The 14,787-nt window shown below is 42.2% G+C and overlaps 1 protein-coding gene across 1 annotated transcript in view; it reads left to right on the top strand.

The window, feature by feature from the left end:
- ADAMTS9 (ADAM metallopeptidase with thrombospondin type 1 motif 9) overlaps positions 1-14,787 on the top strand; it is a 156,428-nt gene that overhangs the window by 116,084 nt on the left and 25,557 nt on the right. The window contains exons 30-31 of the mRNA XM_069473779.1: positions 5,599-5,772; positions 13,714-13,884. Of these exons, the coding sequence (XP_069329880.1) occupies positions 5,599-5,772; positions 13,714-13,884 (345 nt within the window). The remainder of the gene's footprint in view (positions 1-5,598; positions 5,773-13,713; positions 13,885-14,787) is intronic.

Genomic DNA, 14,787 nt, shown 5'->3' with positions numbered 1-14,787 from the left:
CTTCCATGTAGTGAAGCATCATGCAGATAACTCTTGAGAATTGGTGGGAAACTAGGTTCAAGGTGGGCAGCACCTGTCTAGAATTGATTCTTCCAGAGCCGGGAACACAGCTATGTTAACATGGGGAGGATCTGGGAATCCTCCATTTCAACATGACTAATGGAAAATTCCTCCAGAAACCTGAATTTTTCTTAACTGCTCTGAGCTGGCATCATGGTCGTCCATTCCTCCCGCCATATTCCGTGTCACAGAAATGTAAACGGTGGTGCACCATTCCCCAGCACGGTAGCCTCATCCCTCTGGAGGCCTTTATCATAATGAAACATGGGTTTGTGTTTGTGTGTTTGTTTTCATTGAATAATCAAAGAATCTGTACCCAGCCAGAGCTAGTTCCTCCTCTGGCTTCCTTAAGGGAGCACATTCAAGACAATATTTCATACTGGGTCATCCTTCCTCATGGTTTCTGTAAGTGACCATTGTCATCTGTTAGCTTCCGGCCCTTTCATTTTTGGAGCTGTTCGATTCATGTCAAAGCCTGCAACTAACATTATTTATGATACCACACTAATTAGCTTGTCCTCCTGTAGACGTTCATGCTCTGTTATTTTTCTTTGTGTTCCTCGGCCTCCACTTAACTATTTATGTTCCCCCTGAATATTAAGTTCAGAGCATGTAAATGATGCTCATTTTAAAGGCCAATTTATTCACAACAAAAGACAATTAAAAAAAATCTTTTGTTCTTTATTGGTAAACACAGAGTGAGTTTTAATCCAGCATCATGTGATCTTGATGGGAAGCCTAAAATTGCTTACAAAGCTGGGATGATTAGATTTAAACCCTGGGGGGTTTTGTGAACATAAGGTAATAGGATTATCAGAATGCCTCCCCAGAAAAAAAAAAAACTGCACCTGTTCAAAACATTGCTTCGAAAAGTCAAGTCACCTTTGTAGAAAATGCAAGTAAACACAGTTATGTAATGGTCTGTGGCCAGCTTTATAATGTCCTGGTTTGATTTGTAGAAATGAATTATAAAAGCAGGCAAGATGGGGTGCTGCATGGGTAAAATTCGATTTGTACAATTTAGAAGTGTACCTGCAAATAATCAGACCCAATGGTGGATGGAGATAGACGATCTGCATCATTAAAGATTATTGGCTTACCCATGATTGGGTGGTAAACAGCAGTATCCCGAAGGCAGTGATATTAAGCAAGAGTAATGATTGTCCTTTGCAACAATATTTGGAAGATTTTATATCTGGTCCTTCTGTTTTCTGCTGGTAGCTATATAGTCCAGTTATCCTGTCTCCAAGGTAGGAAGAATAATTAGTGCAATTTCTCATCGTGTCAAACTGTCTGATGATAATAAGACATGTAGAATATTAGGACAAGAGATTGCTGTAGCCATGCCGACCTTCAGCCTCTACCCCAAAATTGGTGTTTTGAGGTTTAAAACGGAATGTTTCATTTCTACATCTTTTGAAATCTTGAATTTGTAAAGGAAATAAGGTGTATTTTTTGGTGGGGCAGGAGGGTAGCCTCAATAAAGTCTTAAAGGTTTTTTTTTTTTTCCCTCAAAAATTTATGTTCAATTTGTTTAGCTGTGTTTTTGATCAAGAACTAAGGGATGCCCCTGAAATTTTAAGACAAAACTCATCAGATTCTTGAATCAGATTGATAAATATGAAGACTTGGAATTCCTACAATACAAAAGCATTCCAGAGTAAAGTTTTTTAAACTTACCCTATTCCTATAGAAAGGTATTTTTTTAAAAAATAAAGATCAGAAATAAAGAAAATAAATGATCAGATTAGAATGACAGTCACACTTCATTATTCACCCATAATGAATGCTCCCATCAGCGCTGAAATGCAGGTCTTGCTCATAGTTCAACACTTTTGAGGCGAGGATGGGCCGCACATACAGGAGTGTCGTGATTTAATTAACAGCCCTGTTTTCTTTCTTAGTGATACAAAATATAGTGGTGTGTCTGTAATCAGTGTTGTCTTAGATTCGATGAAATAAGAATTAATTTTTAAAAGATCTTCAGTGCTTAATGCCAAAATGGAAACTGGCAAATTGCATTATGAATCTACCAGCCCTTCTTGGTTACAACTTTTCTTAAAGTTACAATGAGAGCAGCTTAGTTGTGGTGTCTGATTCTGAAGTGTTCTTCGAGTGTTTAATGGCAAATGTGTGGCTTGTGTTCTATGAGAAATTGGGGAAACCACATATACATGGTCAGTGATGAAAACTAGACTTTATCCATTTATTTTGTTTTTATTTGAACTGTGAGCATTGGTATTGCATTGTTTGAAGACAGGCTTCTCACCCACACTCCTCACTGACAGACTTCAAAAGACCACATCATACTGGCACCATACTGAAAAACTAGGAGCCAAATTCTAATCCACAGTAGCTATGCTACGTCGTCTAAGGCAAATTTTACTTTGTTTTTTCATTTTTGTTTTTGCTTGAGCCAGGGTGATTATCTCTGTTTTATTTATTTGTGGAGCACCTACCTAAAAGGTTTATTAGGAAGTTTAAAATATATTTTACAGAAAATGCTTAGCATAGAGCTAAGCTCTCATTGGGGGTGATTTTGTACCCCATGGGACATTTGGAGACAGTTTTGGTTGTCATAACTTCAGGACTGAAGGGAAATGCAATTGGCATCTAATGGGTACAAACCAAGGATGCTATTGAACTTCCTACAATGCACAGGACAGCCCCCACAACAAAGCATTGTTTGGCCTAGAAACCCTAGTGTAGAGCCTGACATATAGTAAGTGCTTAGTAAAAGTTTGCTGTTATTACTATTTATAATAGTTGGTTTATACAGTTATTCTTCAAGCTGGTCCCTCCTTGAGTGTCATCACCATAATTTCAGCAATAATACTAGAAGTATGTAAAACTCTTCCCAGGTTTTCGAGTGTATGTTATGATTTCCCAAACATCAGAAGTTCCATCGAGATCCCTTCTACCTATGGAAATAAGCACCAAGTTCCTCTTTTAAGTTGGTGAGCTCTGCATACTAGCATTGCACAATGGGGAGTAAAGAGCGATGAAACAGCTCCCAGCTCAGTAGTTCAGAACTGAAAGCATCTATTCTCAAACCTGTACAAATAGGCTGCCACGCTAGAATGATGGCTGGGGGAGGGGCACATTAACAGAGGTTGCTCAGACATTTTCTTCTGCCAACTAACTAAAAGGTATACTGAACAGAACAACAAAAATTAAATTCACTCACACTCACACACACACACACACACACACACGTGCGCACACATACCACCACCACCACCAGTACCATTACTACCTCCAGGGTCACAGATGTCTTTCTGATGCTGTTTTATTCATGGGGTTTCTGCACAAATCTCTTGGAATTCTCCAAGCAAGCCTTGCTGGCTCTGTATGCAAACTGTTGCCTCCCTTGAGACAGCGCAGAAAGAAGAGTTGAACACAGAGGACTAACTCTGATGCAGTGCACCTCATTCTGAGCAAAGATTACCATGGATGCATTATTCAGAAAGACAGGGTTTGTACCTTGCTGTGCATTTAAGTCATGTCGAAAGTTTTGAATGTGTTATTTCAAAGCTGGCTTTGACCTTGTGAAAATCAGAAGCCAGAACAACATGTTATATAATTGAACCTTCCTGTGTCTTAATTTGTCTTTCGAAAAATTATTGGACATTGTAGGAAGTGATTTTTTAAATGTTGGATACTTATGGCTCCTAATACCTTGCAATCCTTGAACCACAAGTCATGTATTCAATAACAATAGCATCAAAAAGAGGTTTCATTTCCTTAATAAGCTGAAAAGTATTATACGCTCTAAAAGTCTTTAACAGATTTTCATTTTTCTTTGGGTTATTAAAACATTGTGAGATTTTGAATATGTGTCAGCCCTATGCCAAACTCAAATTTTGTTTACAATATTGTTATTCTTTCTTTGTATTTCTATTTGGATACGGATACATTGTTCCAGAAATGTACCCTTTTGTATTTAAGAATCCGAATTCAAATAGCCAAAGGGCTTTTAGGTGGTGGTGGTTTGCTGTTGATGATGTTTGAATATTTCTGTCACTGGCGTGGTAACTCTACCATGTTACGGTTCATTCTTTTCCAGTGTAATCGATGGGAAATATTATTCATGTAGCTCTAATGAGCATTAAATGACCATTCTCTGCAGATAGGGTCATCACTTGTGTTCAGGAACTCTCCCATTACACCCAGGACATGATGACTTTAAAAGTCTGGTCTCTTGTGGGTCACAAACTCATTCTATCCAATTAATACAATTAAACCCAAACAATAGTAGCTATGTTGATCCAAAATATTTTCTTCTGTTCAGCTAGCTTTGATGTGAACATATGGGCCTCCTCCCTGGCATAGATTCATCTAGAACAATATGATTTCCCAAGCTACCTTCTAAATAGCATCACCTATTTTCTTAAAATCTGAAATGGAGAGAAAATTAATATTCAGCAGAATCCATCTGGGTGTGATTCTTGATATAAATTTCCATTAGCCTCGGAGAGAACTGAATGCCGCGGAAGGTTAATTGGACAAGAATTTCTTTCTGGTTTAAAAGGGCGTGATTCTATTCTTTAAGAAGACTTCCTCTCGTCAATATGGCTTTAATGTATGTTAAACTTGTTTTCTCAGCACCAGAAAAATTACTGGAGGCTGGGCTATCACTAAAATTTGGAAATAATTTTTAATAGCTAAGTGTAATAATATGCCATTCTTTCCAAATGTTGCCTTTAATTTCTGACTGTCAAAACCTTAATAAAGACAATAATTCTTGGCCTTGCCCATAAGTGAGATTATGAAACCCAGCAATGAGGAAACCATTAAAAAATTAATTTAGAGGAAAGTTAATTGTAGATTTAATATGGTGTTTTGCAACTTGGTCAACAAAATGTTTCAGCATGATTAACAGTATTTTTCAAGGGCTGAAAACATTAAGCCCGAGGAAATGATTTTTCCTTGTCAGCTTTTATTCTTCATATATTCATCTGAGGTTGTAAATAGGCACAAATACTTTAGTGAATTCCAGGGTTGAAAAAAAAAATTCCGCTATCTCCAGGAATAGGAGCAAGAAAAGGAAGAGACTAGAGAAAATAATTCTACTTATAAGGGCTTAAAATCTTCAGTAGTTTACTCTCTTAGGGTTGTGCTTTTAATCTGCCAAGAAATTCTTCTCGTATAGTGCTGTGTCTCCAGTTTTCAAGAACCTCAAATCCTCCAGGATAGAAATCATTTAGAATTTTCATTGCACACGACAGCACTATTTCTGGGTTGTACTAAAATGTTGCATAATGATCTCTACCAACCTCTTCAGTCCTCCAAGAGTTTTATTAACTTTAGAGATTCGGAGTACCTGCCTCCCTCTGGAGCATTGATGGGCAGTGAGTTTCCAGATTTAAGACATTACGTGGGGTCCCTTTCATTGGAAATGAGAAAGTGATGTGATCGCTATGAAAGGCATTGGATTAGGAGTGCATTCCCCTCCTCTATGACCTCGACACCCCCCACACCCCCCCCAAAAAAAATTAAATGAGCCGAAGCTCCCACTTACGTCCTCTGTCTTCTTAGTGCTCCGTGTCCTGTGGCCGAGGCGTGCAGCAGAGGCATGTGGGCTGTCAGATCGGAACACACAAAATCGCCAGAGAGACCGAGTGCAACCCGCACGCCAGACCGGAGTCAGAACGCGCCTGCCAAGGCCCACCGTGTCCTCTCTACACCTGGAGGGCAGAGGAATGGCAAGAAGTAAGTACAGCCACAGAGGGGGCACCTGCCAGGCATTTCACGCAGCCCCCTTGCTATCATCGCCTCTGCTCCCTGTGAAGCCAGAGAAGCCACCGAGCACGGTGACAATGCTGGCCATGTCCCAGAAGGTTCACTGACGGACGAGAGTGGGAGAGCTCCTTGTTTTTAAGCAGTTCCTATGTCTGTCTGTGTTCCTGAGTGTTCTGAGTCTGGCTGTCTCCTGTCTCCAAAAAAAAAAAAAAAAAACTGTAACAGGCCTTGGGCCAAATGCATACAGATAACTTTCGCAGAAGGAGGGGGAGTTGGAAGGAATATTTTAAATATGTGTATCCAGACTTGGTCATTCTGTATTAGTTTAAATAGCCACAAGGCAGGCTTTAGGTAGGACCTACTCTGTATTCTTCCTCTTTCTGTGGCTTTGGCTGTCAGGTAGAAGACGGGCACTCATATGAAATCCTGATTAATTCATGAAGGATTTCCAACATTAAAAAAAAAAAACTGATAGAATCTAAAGAAGCTGCTTAGTCAACTCAGAAGAAGACCGGACTTGTTTTTGCCCCACTCCAAGTTAATGTTTGGTAAAAGAAAACACCAAGTGTGTCCAGGGGGAAAAGTCTGGCTAGGAAGGTAAGACAATAGTAGGAGGTAGCCTTTGTTTCCAGATCAGATGAGTAAATTGTAGAAAAGGGGAGAAAGAGAATTAGAGAGCAAAACTGTGTCCACTGATGTTGAATGAAAAAGAAAGTTCGTGCTATTTAAGGTAGCACGAACAGTGAATAAGAGAATAGCAGAGACAGTGAATAAGACAGGGAAAGGGTACAGTTTGGGGAGCAGTTATACTGCAGCCCGGGCATGGTGCTGAGTACTTTCTGTTCACAACCTCATCTAATCTATTTAATGCTAGACAAAGTGGGTATCAATATCCTCCCATTGTGCAGGCAAGAAAACTGAGGTTCAGAGAGTCGATGTCCTTTGTCCAAGTGTCACATACCCAGCACCTGACAAATGGAAGAAGCAAGACTTGATGCTAAATTTGTTCTCTTAAATCATCATGAGATACTACAGCTGAGTTCTCTACCCCATGGGGACCCAGCTACCAAGCCCTGTCCCCCGTCCCTTGCTCCTGATGGATTATTTCTGTTGCTTGCAGACATTTCTTGTCTTTAGGAAACTCACCCTCTCCGTCTACTCAGTCTTTTCACTTGTTTTTCTTCTTTACTTTTTTACTCCCACCGGACGGTGTGGCAGAGAGGAATGCCTAAAGCAGTGGCAGTTCAAATTAATTGCACTTGAGCCACACAAGTGATTGGGAACCCCAGGGACTGTAAAATTCTGCAGATCTGGGTTCATATCCCAGTACTGCCACCTATTAGCCAAGTGACTCAGAACAAGCATCCTTAATTTCTCTGAGCCTTGGTTTCACCATCTATAGAATGGGGATAAAATAACTATGCAGAATTGCTCTGAGAAAATTGGAGATAGTAGAGTTATCTATCATCACTTACGGTTTTTGGATTGGCAGTGTCAGATATAGAAGGAAGAAGAGGGCCTCATCCCTGTCCCTTCCGTGTGACCTCTTGATTCTCTTTGTAATTCTCATTTCAAACCTACCATTGCCTGCTTTCTCCCTCTCCCTCTGCGTCTCATGCCAAACTCAACCCTGTGTAACTGCTCCAAGGAGCAGAAAGTGAGAGAGTGTTCAGGAATGGATCTAAGCTGCGCACGCTTTAGCCTGCTTTTGAAGATGCTAGAGCCAATCACAAAAATGCAAGCTCCATTTATAATTCCTGCTAAATCCCAAAGAATGGAAAAAGCTTGCCACATATGCACTGAGGAAATTCCTCTTCTCTGATCATACAAAATACGCCTAAAAGTTTACGTCTTTGCATGTGCTGTGCAGATGCGTCTTTTTAAAACCTTACTCAAATATTGCTATCAAACTCCTTCTAAGAATAGAGGACTTAAGAAGATAGCCTGACCTGAGCCTCTACTTGAAAAGTTTCCTAGAGGTTAACCATTCACAAAGAGAAAAGACTGTGAGCGATGAGGAAAGCAGTCTCAATGGTCATCCTCCCGCAAACATGCTTTCTCTTCCACCTGCTCCCCAAGGGGACAGTCTGAAGAGGGAGAGGCCTGGAGGGCAAGTGTGGGTGGAGCACCATGGGAGGCCCTTGAGTGACACTGAATTGGCAGAGTGAGGCCCAGGGCAGCTGGACGGGGGAGAAGCCCCATCAAAAGCCTTTATGTTCCCCATATATGCAAGGCCTGCTCACACTGTCCCCCAGCGACAAGGCATGTTGACCACAGCTGGGCAACCACCTTCATAGATTGAATCAGGAAGAGGGTAGCCACGCGTCCTGCTTGCCCAGGGCAGTCCCAGTGTAATTATTATTTAATTATTATTGCTTTTATGATCAAAAGTGTCCTTGTTCACCAGTAAATTGGGCGGTCACTTGCTAATACAGCCACCCTTCAGGCTCCCCTGCATCAGCTATTTGAGGTTAGAAAGCTTGTTCACCAGAATTTTCCCCCGCATTTAATATGGTACCTACAACATCAAAGACACCTGTTGAATGAATGAATCTGTGAATAAATGGAGGGACAAAAGGATGGATGGGGGGAAGGAAAGAAGGGAAGGAAGGAGGGAGGGAGGAAGAAAGAAAGGAGAAAGGCATAGAACAATGCCTGCTAACTGATGGCCTTCTTTCTTTAATGCTTTAGAATCAGGACACTCTAAAATGACTTTTAGAACAGTCAAGCACACTCTGTTTTTCCTGTAAGAACAGCTGTTTTATTTTCTTGTCACAATGCCACGGACAAGCTGTGCTCAGATATGTCTGGCCTTTGCAGAACTGCCCACCCTGGTGCTGTTTGGCCCAGTTCAGGGACTTAGGCCACTCGAACACATATTTGGAGTCTGAGGACTTTTATAGAGATCAGCTGTAGAATGATTCCCAAGTTCATCTCCTTAACAGAGAAAAGTTAGAAATGAGCCACAGGTTCTTGGTCAGTCACTTAAGAAGATTTTCGTGATGTTTACAACAGGGAGTGATCACGTTTTGATGTGTGCACAAGGCTGCATATTAACTCTTTATCACTCACTTCCTCATTAATTTATTCCACAAATATTTATTGATCACTTGTGAAGTGCCAGCCACTAGGGATTAGGGATGCTCTAAAAACCCCACCTTGCTGGGCATGGTGGCACACACCTGTATTCCCAGCATTTGGGGAAGCTGAGGTGGGAGGATCACTTGAGGCCAGGAGTTAGAGATCAGACTGGGCAACAGAGTGAGACCCCCATGTCTACAAAAAAAATTAAAAATTAGCTGGGTATGGTGGCATATGTCTGTAGTCCCAGCTATTTGGGAAGCTGAGACAAAAAGATCACTCGAGCCCAGGAAGGAGTTCAAGTTTATGGTGGGCTGTGATCATGCCACTGCACTCCAGCCTGGGTGACAGAGCGAGACCGAGTCTCTAAAACATAAATAAATAGATAGATACCCCTAAACCTCACATTATCTGCTCAAAAAAGCCCCAAATGTTGTGGTCATTCCTCTCTCCCACTTCTCCACTCACATTTCTCACCTCCAGCCCCCATGCATGCTGGGCCCCTCCTGAGAATGTCCCCTTCCCCTCCTTGCCTGGCTAATTCATGCCCTCCTTCACTCCCCTTCTCATCTGCTGCCACTTGAGACCCCCAACCCCAGCACTGTGGGAATTTCCCCCTTGTTCTTCCTCTTCTCTCCCTGATGGCTTCTGACTCAATTATGCACTCTGTTATGAATCCCCCATCTGCTTACGCAACTGCACCAGACAGCCCTAGGTGTTAAACCCCAGTGTCACCAGTTAGCCAGTTGACCCAACACATGGGACCGCAAGCTGGGAGTAGCTGCCATCCTGGGTGTCATAACAGGCAGAGAAGGTGAGTAGGAAGCCATCAGGGCTGTGTCCCAGTGCCCAGCACAGAACCTGGTCCGCTGGAAATATTGGTTGAATGACTTTATGGAGTTACAAAGTATCTCCACAGTGTTATTTCTGCCTCCTTTTTCTCTTGCAAATATATTGATACTATTTGGGGACAAAAATGTCCTAATTCTACATAGCTGACTTTAAAATGAGCTTTGAGGTAAGGACTGCTTTTTGGCGGGGGTGGGTTGTTTTTATTCAAAGCAATGGTAGAGGAATTGATTTGCCATTGCTGTTTCTTGTCACATGAGAACATAACAGAGCTCATGGAACCCTGTGCTCTCAAGTTCCCTATTCGGTTCTGTGACTCGCCCATCCATCCACTACCCCACAGTGGTAATTTGGCACTAGAAATGACCAATTCTTTCATCCATGGAGAAAATCAGCAACCTTAAAAGGTAGAGCGAGTGAATATCAAGTGATTTTCTTATCTCCATGGTTAGGGAATTGCACCAAAAGATATATTTGGAAGTGTAAAGCAACTTGATTACAATCTTTAAGAAAAGACAATTTCTACCCATTGCATTAAATGATCCTTTTTAGACTCACCCAGTGGCCAACCTACCTGGCTGAAAAATATATTACCTTAAGAGTTTATTTTAGGTCTTCCTCACTCTCAAATTTAGAAAGTTCTTTTCCCTCTGTGAATTTCAGAACACTTAAAGGCACATGTAGCTTGCAGGGCAACAGGCAAGCTACCCAATTTAGCCCAGCCAGGTGATTATTTTCCTTCTGAATTATAGTGTGTGATGAAATTCAAAAAGGCTGGTGGTGTTACTTATGCACTTGCTAGAGGTTTTTTTCTAAAAGCCACAATGAAATTTGAGAAAACCAGCTGGGTGCGTTGGCTCATGCCTGTAATTGTAGCACTCTGGGAGGCCAAGGTGGCAGGACCACTTGAGGTCAGGAGTTCGAGGCCTGCCTGAGCAAGAGTGAGACCCCATCTCTACAAAAAATAGAAAAATTAGCCAGGCATGGTGGTGCGTGCCTGTAGTCTCAGCTAATCAGGAGGCTGAGGCAGGAGAATCGCTTGAGCCCAGGAGTTTGAGGATCTTGTGAGCTATGATGACACCACTGCACTCTACCTGGGGCAACAGAGTGAGACTCTGTCTTAAAGAGAGAGAGAGAGAGAGAGAGAACCCTTGGAAATCAAAATGAGGCTACTTGAACTTTCTGACTGTTTTTCAGAGCATAAATCAAAGGGGCTTTCAGGAAGTGATATTACCAAAAGCTGCCAAAACCGGATAGCATGGGCTGGATTTGTTTTCTGATTACCCAGCCCCCATGCCCTAGTTAGGATTTAAGATTCCAAGGGAAAACTCTTGCCATGTGATTTTTTTCCAAGCTGCTGTTGACTAATTCCAAAGCACTGGGCAAGTCACTTATTTACTTAGTTTAATTTTTAATTTTTCTCAAAGTTATATTCAAGGTAAATTTTCCCAGCTCCCTTTTCCACCATTGGCAAAATCGTTTTTATGGTAGTTAACCATTCATCAAGACCGAGGGAGAAAAACAGGCGTGAAGTATTTAGGAATCATTGCATTTCTGCCCTGAACTGTTACTTATTAACATGGATCAAAGCCTTGTAGATTAGTGAAAACAAGAGAGGATGCTGGAAGGTTTAGTCCAGGTTTAGCTTCTCCATAATTATGATCTTCTCTGAATTGCCTAAGTCTGATTTTCTAAGGAATTGCTTTTTGTATGGGTCGTTAGGTATTTCTTCTGCATATGTCTCTGCAGGTGTTCAGATTCGTACATGAATGTTCATAGCAGCACTATACACAGTAGCCAAAAGGGAATCACAGGCTAACTTTTTGTTTTGTTTTTAACATTCAGTGGCCCTCTAATTCATTTGTTTTTGATGAAAATATTATCACGGCACAATAGTTCCCAGCATGCTCCAGGAGAACAGAAAACCCCCAAACCGCTGAGCTAGGTCTGCGCTAGGGAACCAGGCCCAGCCAGCCTCCTGCATTAGTTCGAAGAGATCTTGTTCCCCTGTGCTCACCTCATAGTGGCTTCAAGTCCTATTTGTGCTCCAGAAAAATGATGAGTGACTCTACGTTCTAGATATTGAGGTTTGTTCCCAAGCTGCCGAATTGTTGAGTCAAGTTTGCAAGGGATGAGGGGCTACCGGGACATACCAGCGTATCCCTCTGCTTCCTAAAGGAACAGGGTGGCTCACAAAAGACACGGCGCATGCCATGTCTTTCACAGCGATTACACTCCTAGGTATGGACCCCAAAGAATGGAGAACAGGTGTTCAGGTGTGTACATGAATGTTCATAGCAGCTATTCAGCAAACAGCCAAAAGGGAAACAACCCAAATATCCTCCACCTCACTGAGTGGATAAACAAAATGTGGTGTATCCATGCGATGAAATATTATTCCAGCCTTAAAAGGGAATGAACTACTGATACATGCTCCCATACGGAAGCGCCTCAAAAACATTGAGTGAGTGAGAGAAGCCAGGTAGTAAAAGCCACACATTGGACAATTCTGTATGTATGAAATTCCCAGAATAGGCCAATCCACAGAGAAAGAAAGCAGATTGGTAGTTGCTAGAAGCTGGGGGAAGGAAGGAAGGAGGAGTGACTGCTTAATGGGTACAGGGTTTCGTTTCGGGGTGATGAAAATGTTCTGGAACTAGATAGTAATGTTTGTACAACATTGCAAATGTACTAAATGCTACTGAATTGTACACTTTAAAATGGTTAAGATAATGAATTTTATATGTTTTTATCACCAAAAAAAAAAAAAAAAAAAAAAGACATGGGGTAATAAAAGAAAAGACTGCCCAAGGTGGGCAGGGGGAGTCTATGGCTCTCCATAAAGAGACTAAAATTATAAATTTTAGAAGACAATGTGCTAACAACACAACAAAAATCACAGTAGTCAGATAAGCCCCAGGGCCTCGGGATGTGCAGTCCCTGCTGTAAAGGCAAAGGCAGCATCCTTGGCACAGGCTCTGGTGAGCTCACTGGGGCTTCCCCATGTGGTCTGGAGTCTTGAAATGTTGGATGACACACATGCTTTGGATAGAACAGGCTTTGAGTGAACTTCAGCAGCACAGATCACTAAGGTTAAACTTTCAAGGTGGGTTTTGCTCGTTGGTTAAAGCAAAAAAGATAAGGAATTTGTGGACAGCATAGAATTGGTCCTAGAACAAAACATACCACCTGCTGTCTGTTATCATCCCTTGGGAATGAACACCTGTTCCATCTACTTCGCTAAGAGATGTGTGACTTAGGCTTTCACAGCCCTAGTTTCTTCATCTGAAAAATGGACTAAATCTCACTACCTAGCTGTCTTTATTGTCTATCTTTGCTACTAAAATATAAGCTCCTCTCTGAGAACAGGGAATGTGGTATTTGTGTCCACTCTTATTCACCCAGGCCCAGCATTTAATAGGAACTTGGTGACTATTTGCTGGGTGCTCCAGGATGCAAACAGTTCACCTGGGGGAGAAAAGAGGAGGCTGCAGGAAAGCTCTGCTTCAGCACCTAAACGGGGTTACTTGTGAGAAAGGAAACTTGTTTTTTATGCTCTTCTGAAATAGAAAATTAGGACAAGGGGCTGTGAAGATTATTTTTTAGTTCCATGTTGTTAAAAGACGAGATGGGCTACCTGGGCAGGTATGATGTCCCTGACACTGAAGGTATTTAGGCATCTGTTTGGTGACTGGCTGTAAGTTTTAAAGTGAGTCAGTGTTTGAGTAGGTGTTTGAAGGAAACAGGCTTTCAGGTCCTTTCCAAACCTGAGATTCACTCATTCACACTTTCATTCTGTCATTCAGCGTTGAATGCCAGGAGGGTGTCATTAGGCAACTGGGGTGAAATAAGGAGTTCTTGACAATCCTGCCCTCAGGGATCTCACAGTCTTAAAGCCTGTATAGACAGGAAAATGCTCAATTGCAGTAACAGGACATAATACGTCATGTGTCATTCTTCCCACTTTTTTGTCTTTAACAGTGCACCAAGACCTGCGGCGAAGGCTCCAGGTACCGCAAGGTGGTGTGCGTGGATGAGCACAAAAGCGAGGTGCACGGCATGCACTGCGACACGGGCAAGCGGCCTGCGGACCTCGAGAGCTGTAGTTTGCAGCCCTGCGAGTATGTCTGGATCACAGGAGAATGGTCGGAGGTACCGTCTCGGGGAGTCTGTAACTGCCTTCAGCTCAGCCATGGCCTCAGGGCCGCAGGGCAGGAATGGGGGAGGCAGGGACTTACCCTCCAGTTCTGCCACTGCAAAACTGTTCTCAGATAAGTCCCTCAGCCTTCCTGGGCCAGAGTCCCTCACGTGCAAAGTAGGGGGAGATGGGGAGATGTATGAGATGGTTTCTAAGCTCGCTTCACCTCTACATTCTGTGATTCACCTTGATGTCCTGTTGATATAAGGAAGGAAATATTAATATTACAGTGGTTGCAAACTCATAGGATACCTTTAGGTGCCTAAAGAAGGTTAAGTATAAGAAAATATCGTAGTGCCAGGGAGACAATAGGGAGAGGTGGGGACTGTGGCACACTAGCACGTGCTGTGTAAAAGAGCAGGCTCTCTTCCACTCCAGCTGAAGCCGTGCAGAAACGTGGGTCCAGTGTTACCAAACCTTGTTTTTCAAGAGAGGATAAAAGTCTGGACTTCTATGTGAGATCTCCTAACTTAAAAATGTGGGCTCAAAATTTTTGTTTAAAACATTGTACAGAGCAACCACTTTCATGAGCCAGATGTGGGTTGCCCATTTTACAACCTCTGTTCCAGAGGAACAGAATAGTTTCCTGTAATATCCAAAGAATCTCAAGTGTCTATTTTTTCTTATATCGTCCTGCACACAATGGCTACATAGACACAGGCACTTTTATTACTCACAAACAAATAGTAATTACCATAGTGTGATTTTTTTTTTTAAGAGACAGGGTCTCGCTCTGTCACCCAGGCTGGACTGCAATGGCATGATCATAACTCACCACAGCCTCAAACTCCTGGGCTCAAGCAATCCTCCTCCCTCAGCCTCCCAAGTTGCTGGGACTATAGGTACGCACCACCATA

Source organism: Eulemur rufifrons, chromosome 7, assembly GCF_041146395.1.
Source record: "Eulemur rufifrons isolate Redbay chromosome 7, OSU_ERuf_1, whole genome shotgun sequence".
NCBI classification, from domain to species: Eukaryota; Metazoa; Chordata; class Mammalia; order Primates; family Lemuridae; genus Eulemur; species Eulemur rufifrons.
This window is presented reverse-complemented; position numbering and strand designations above follow the sequence as displayed.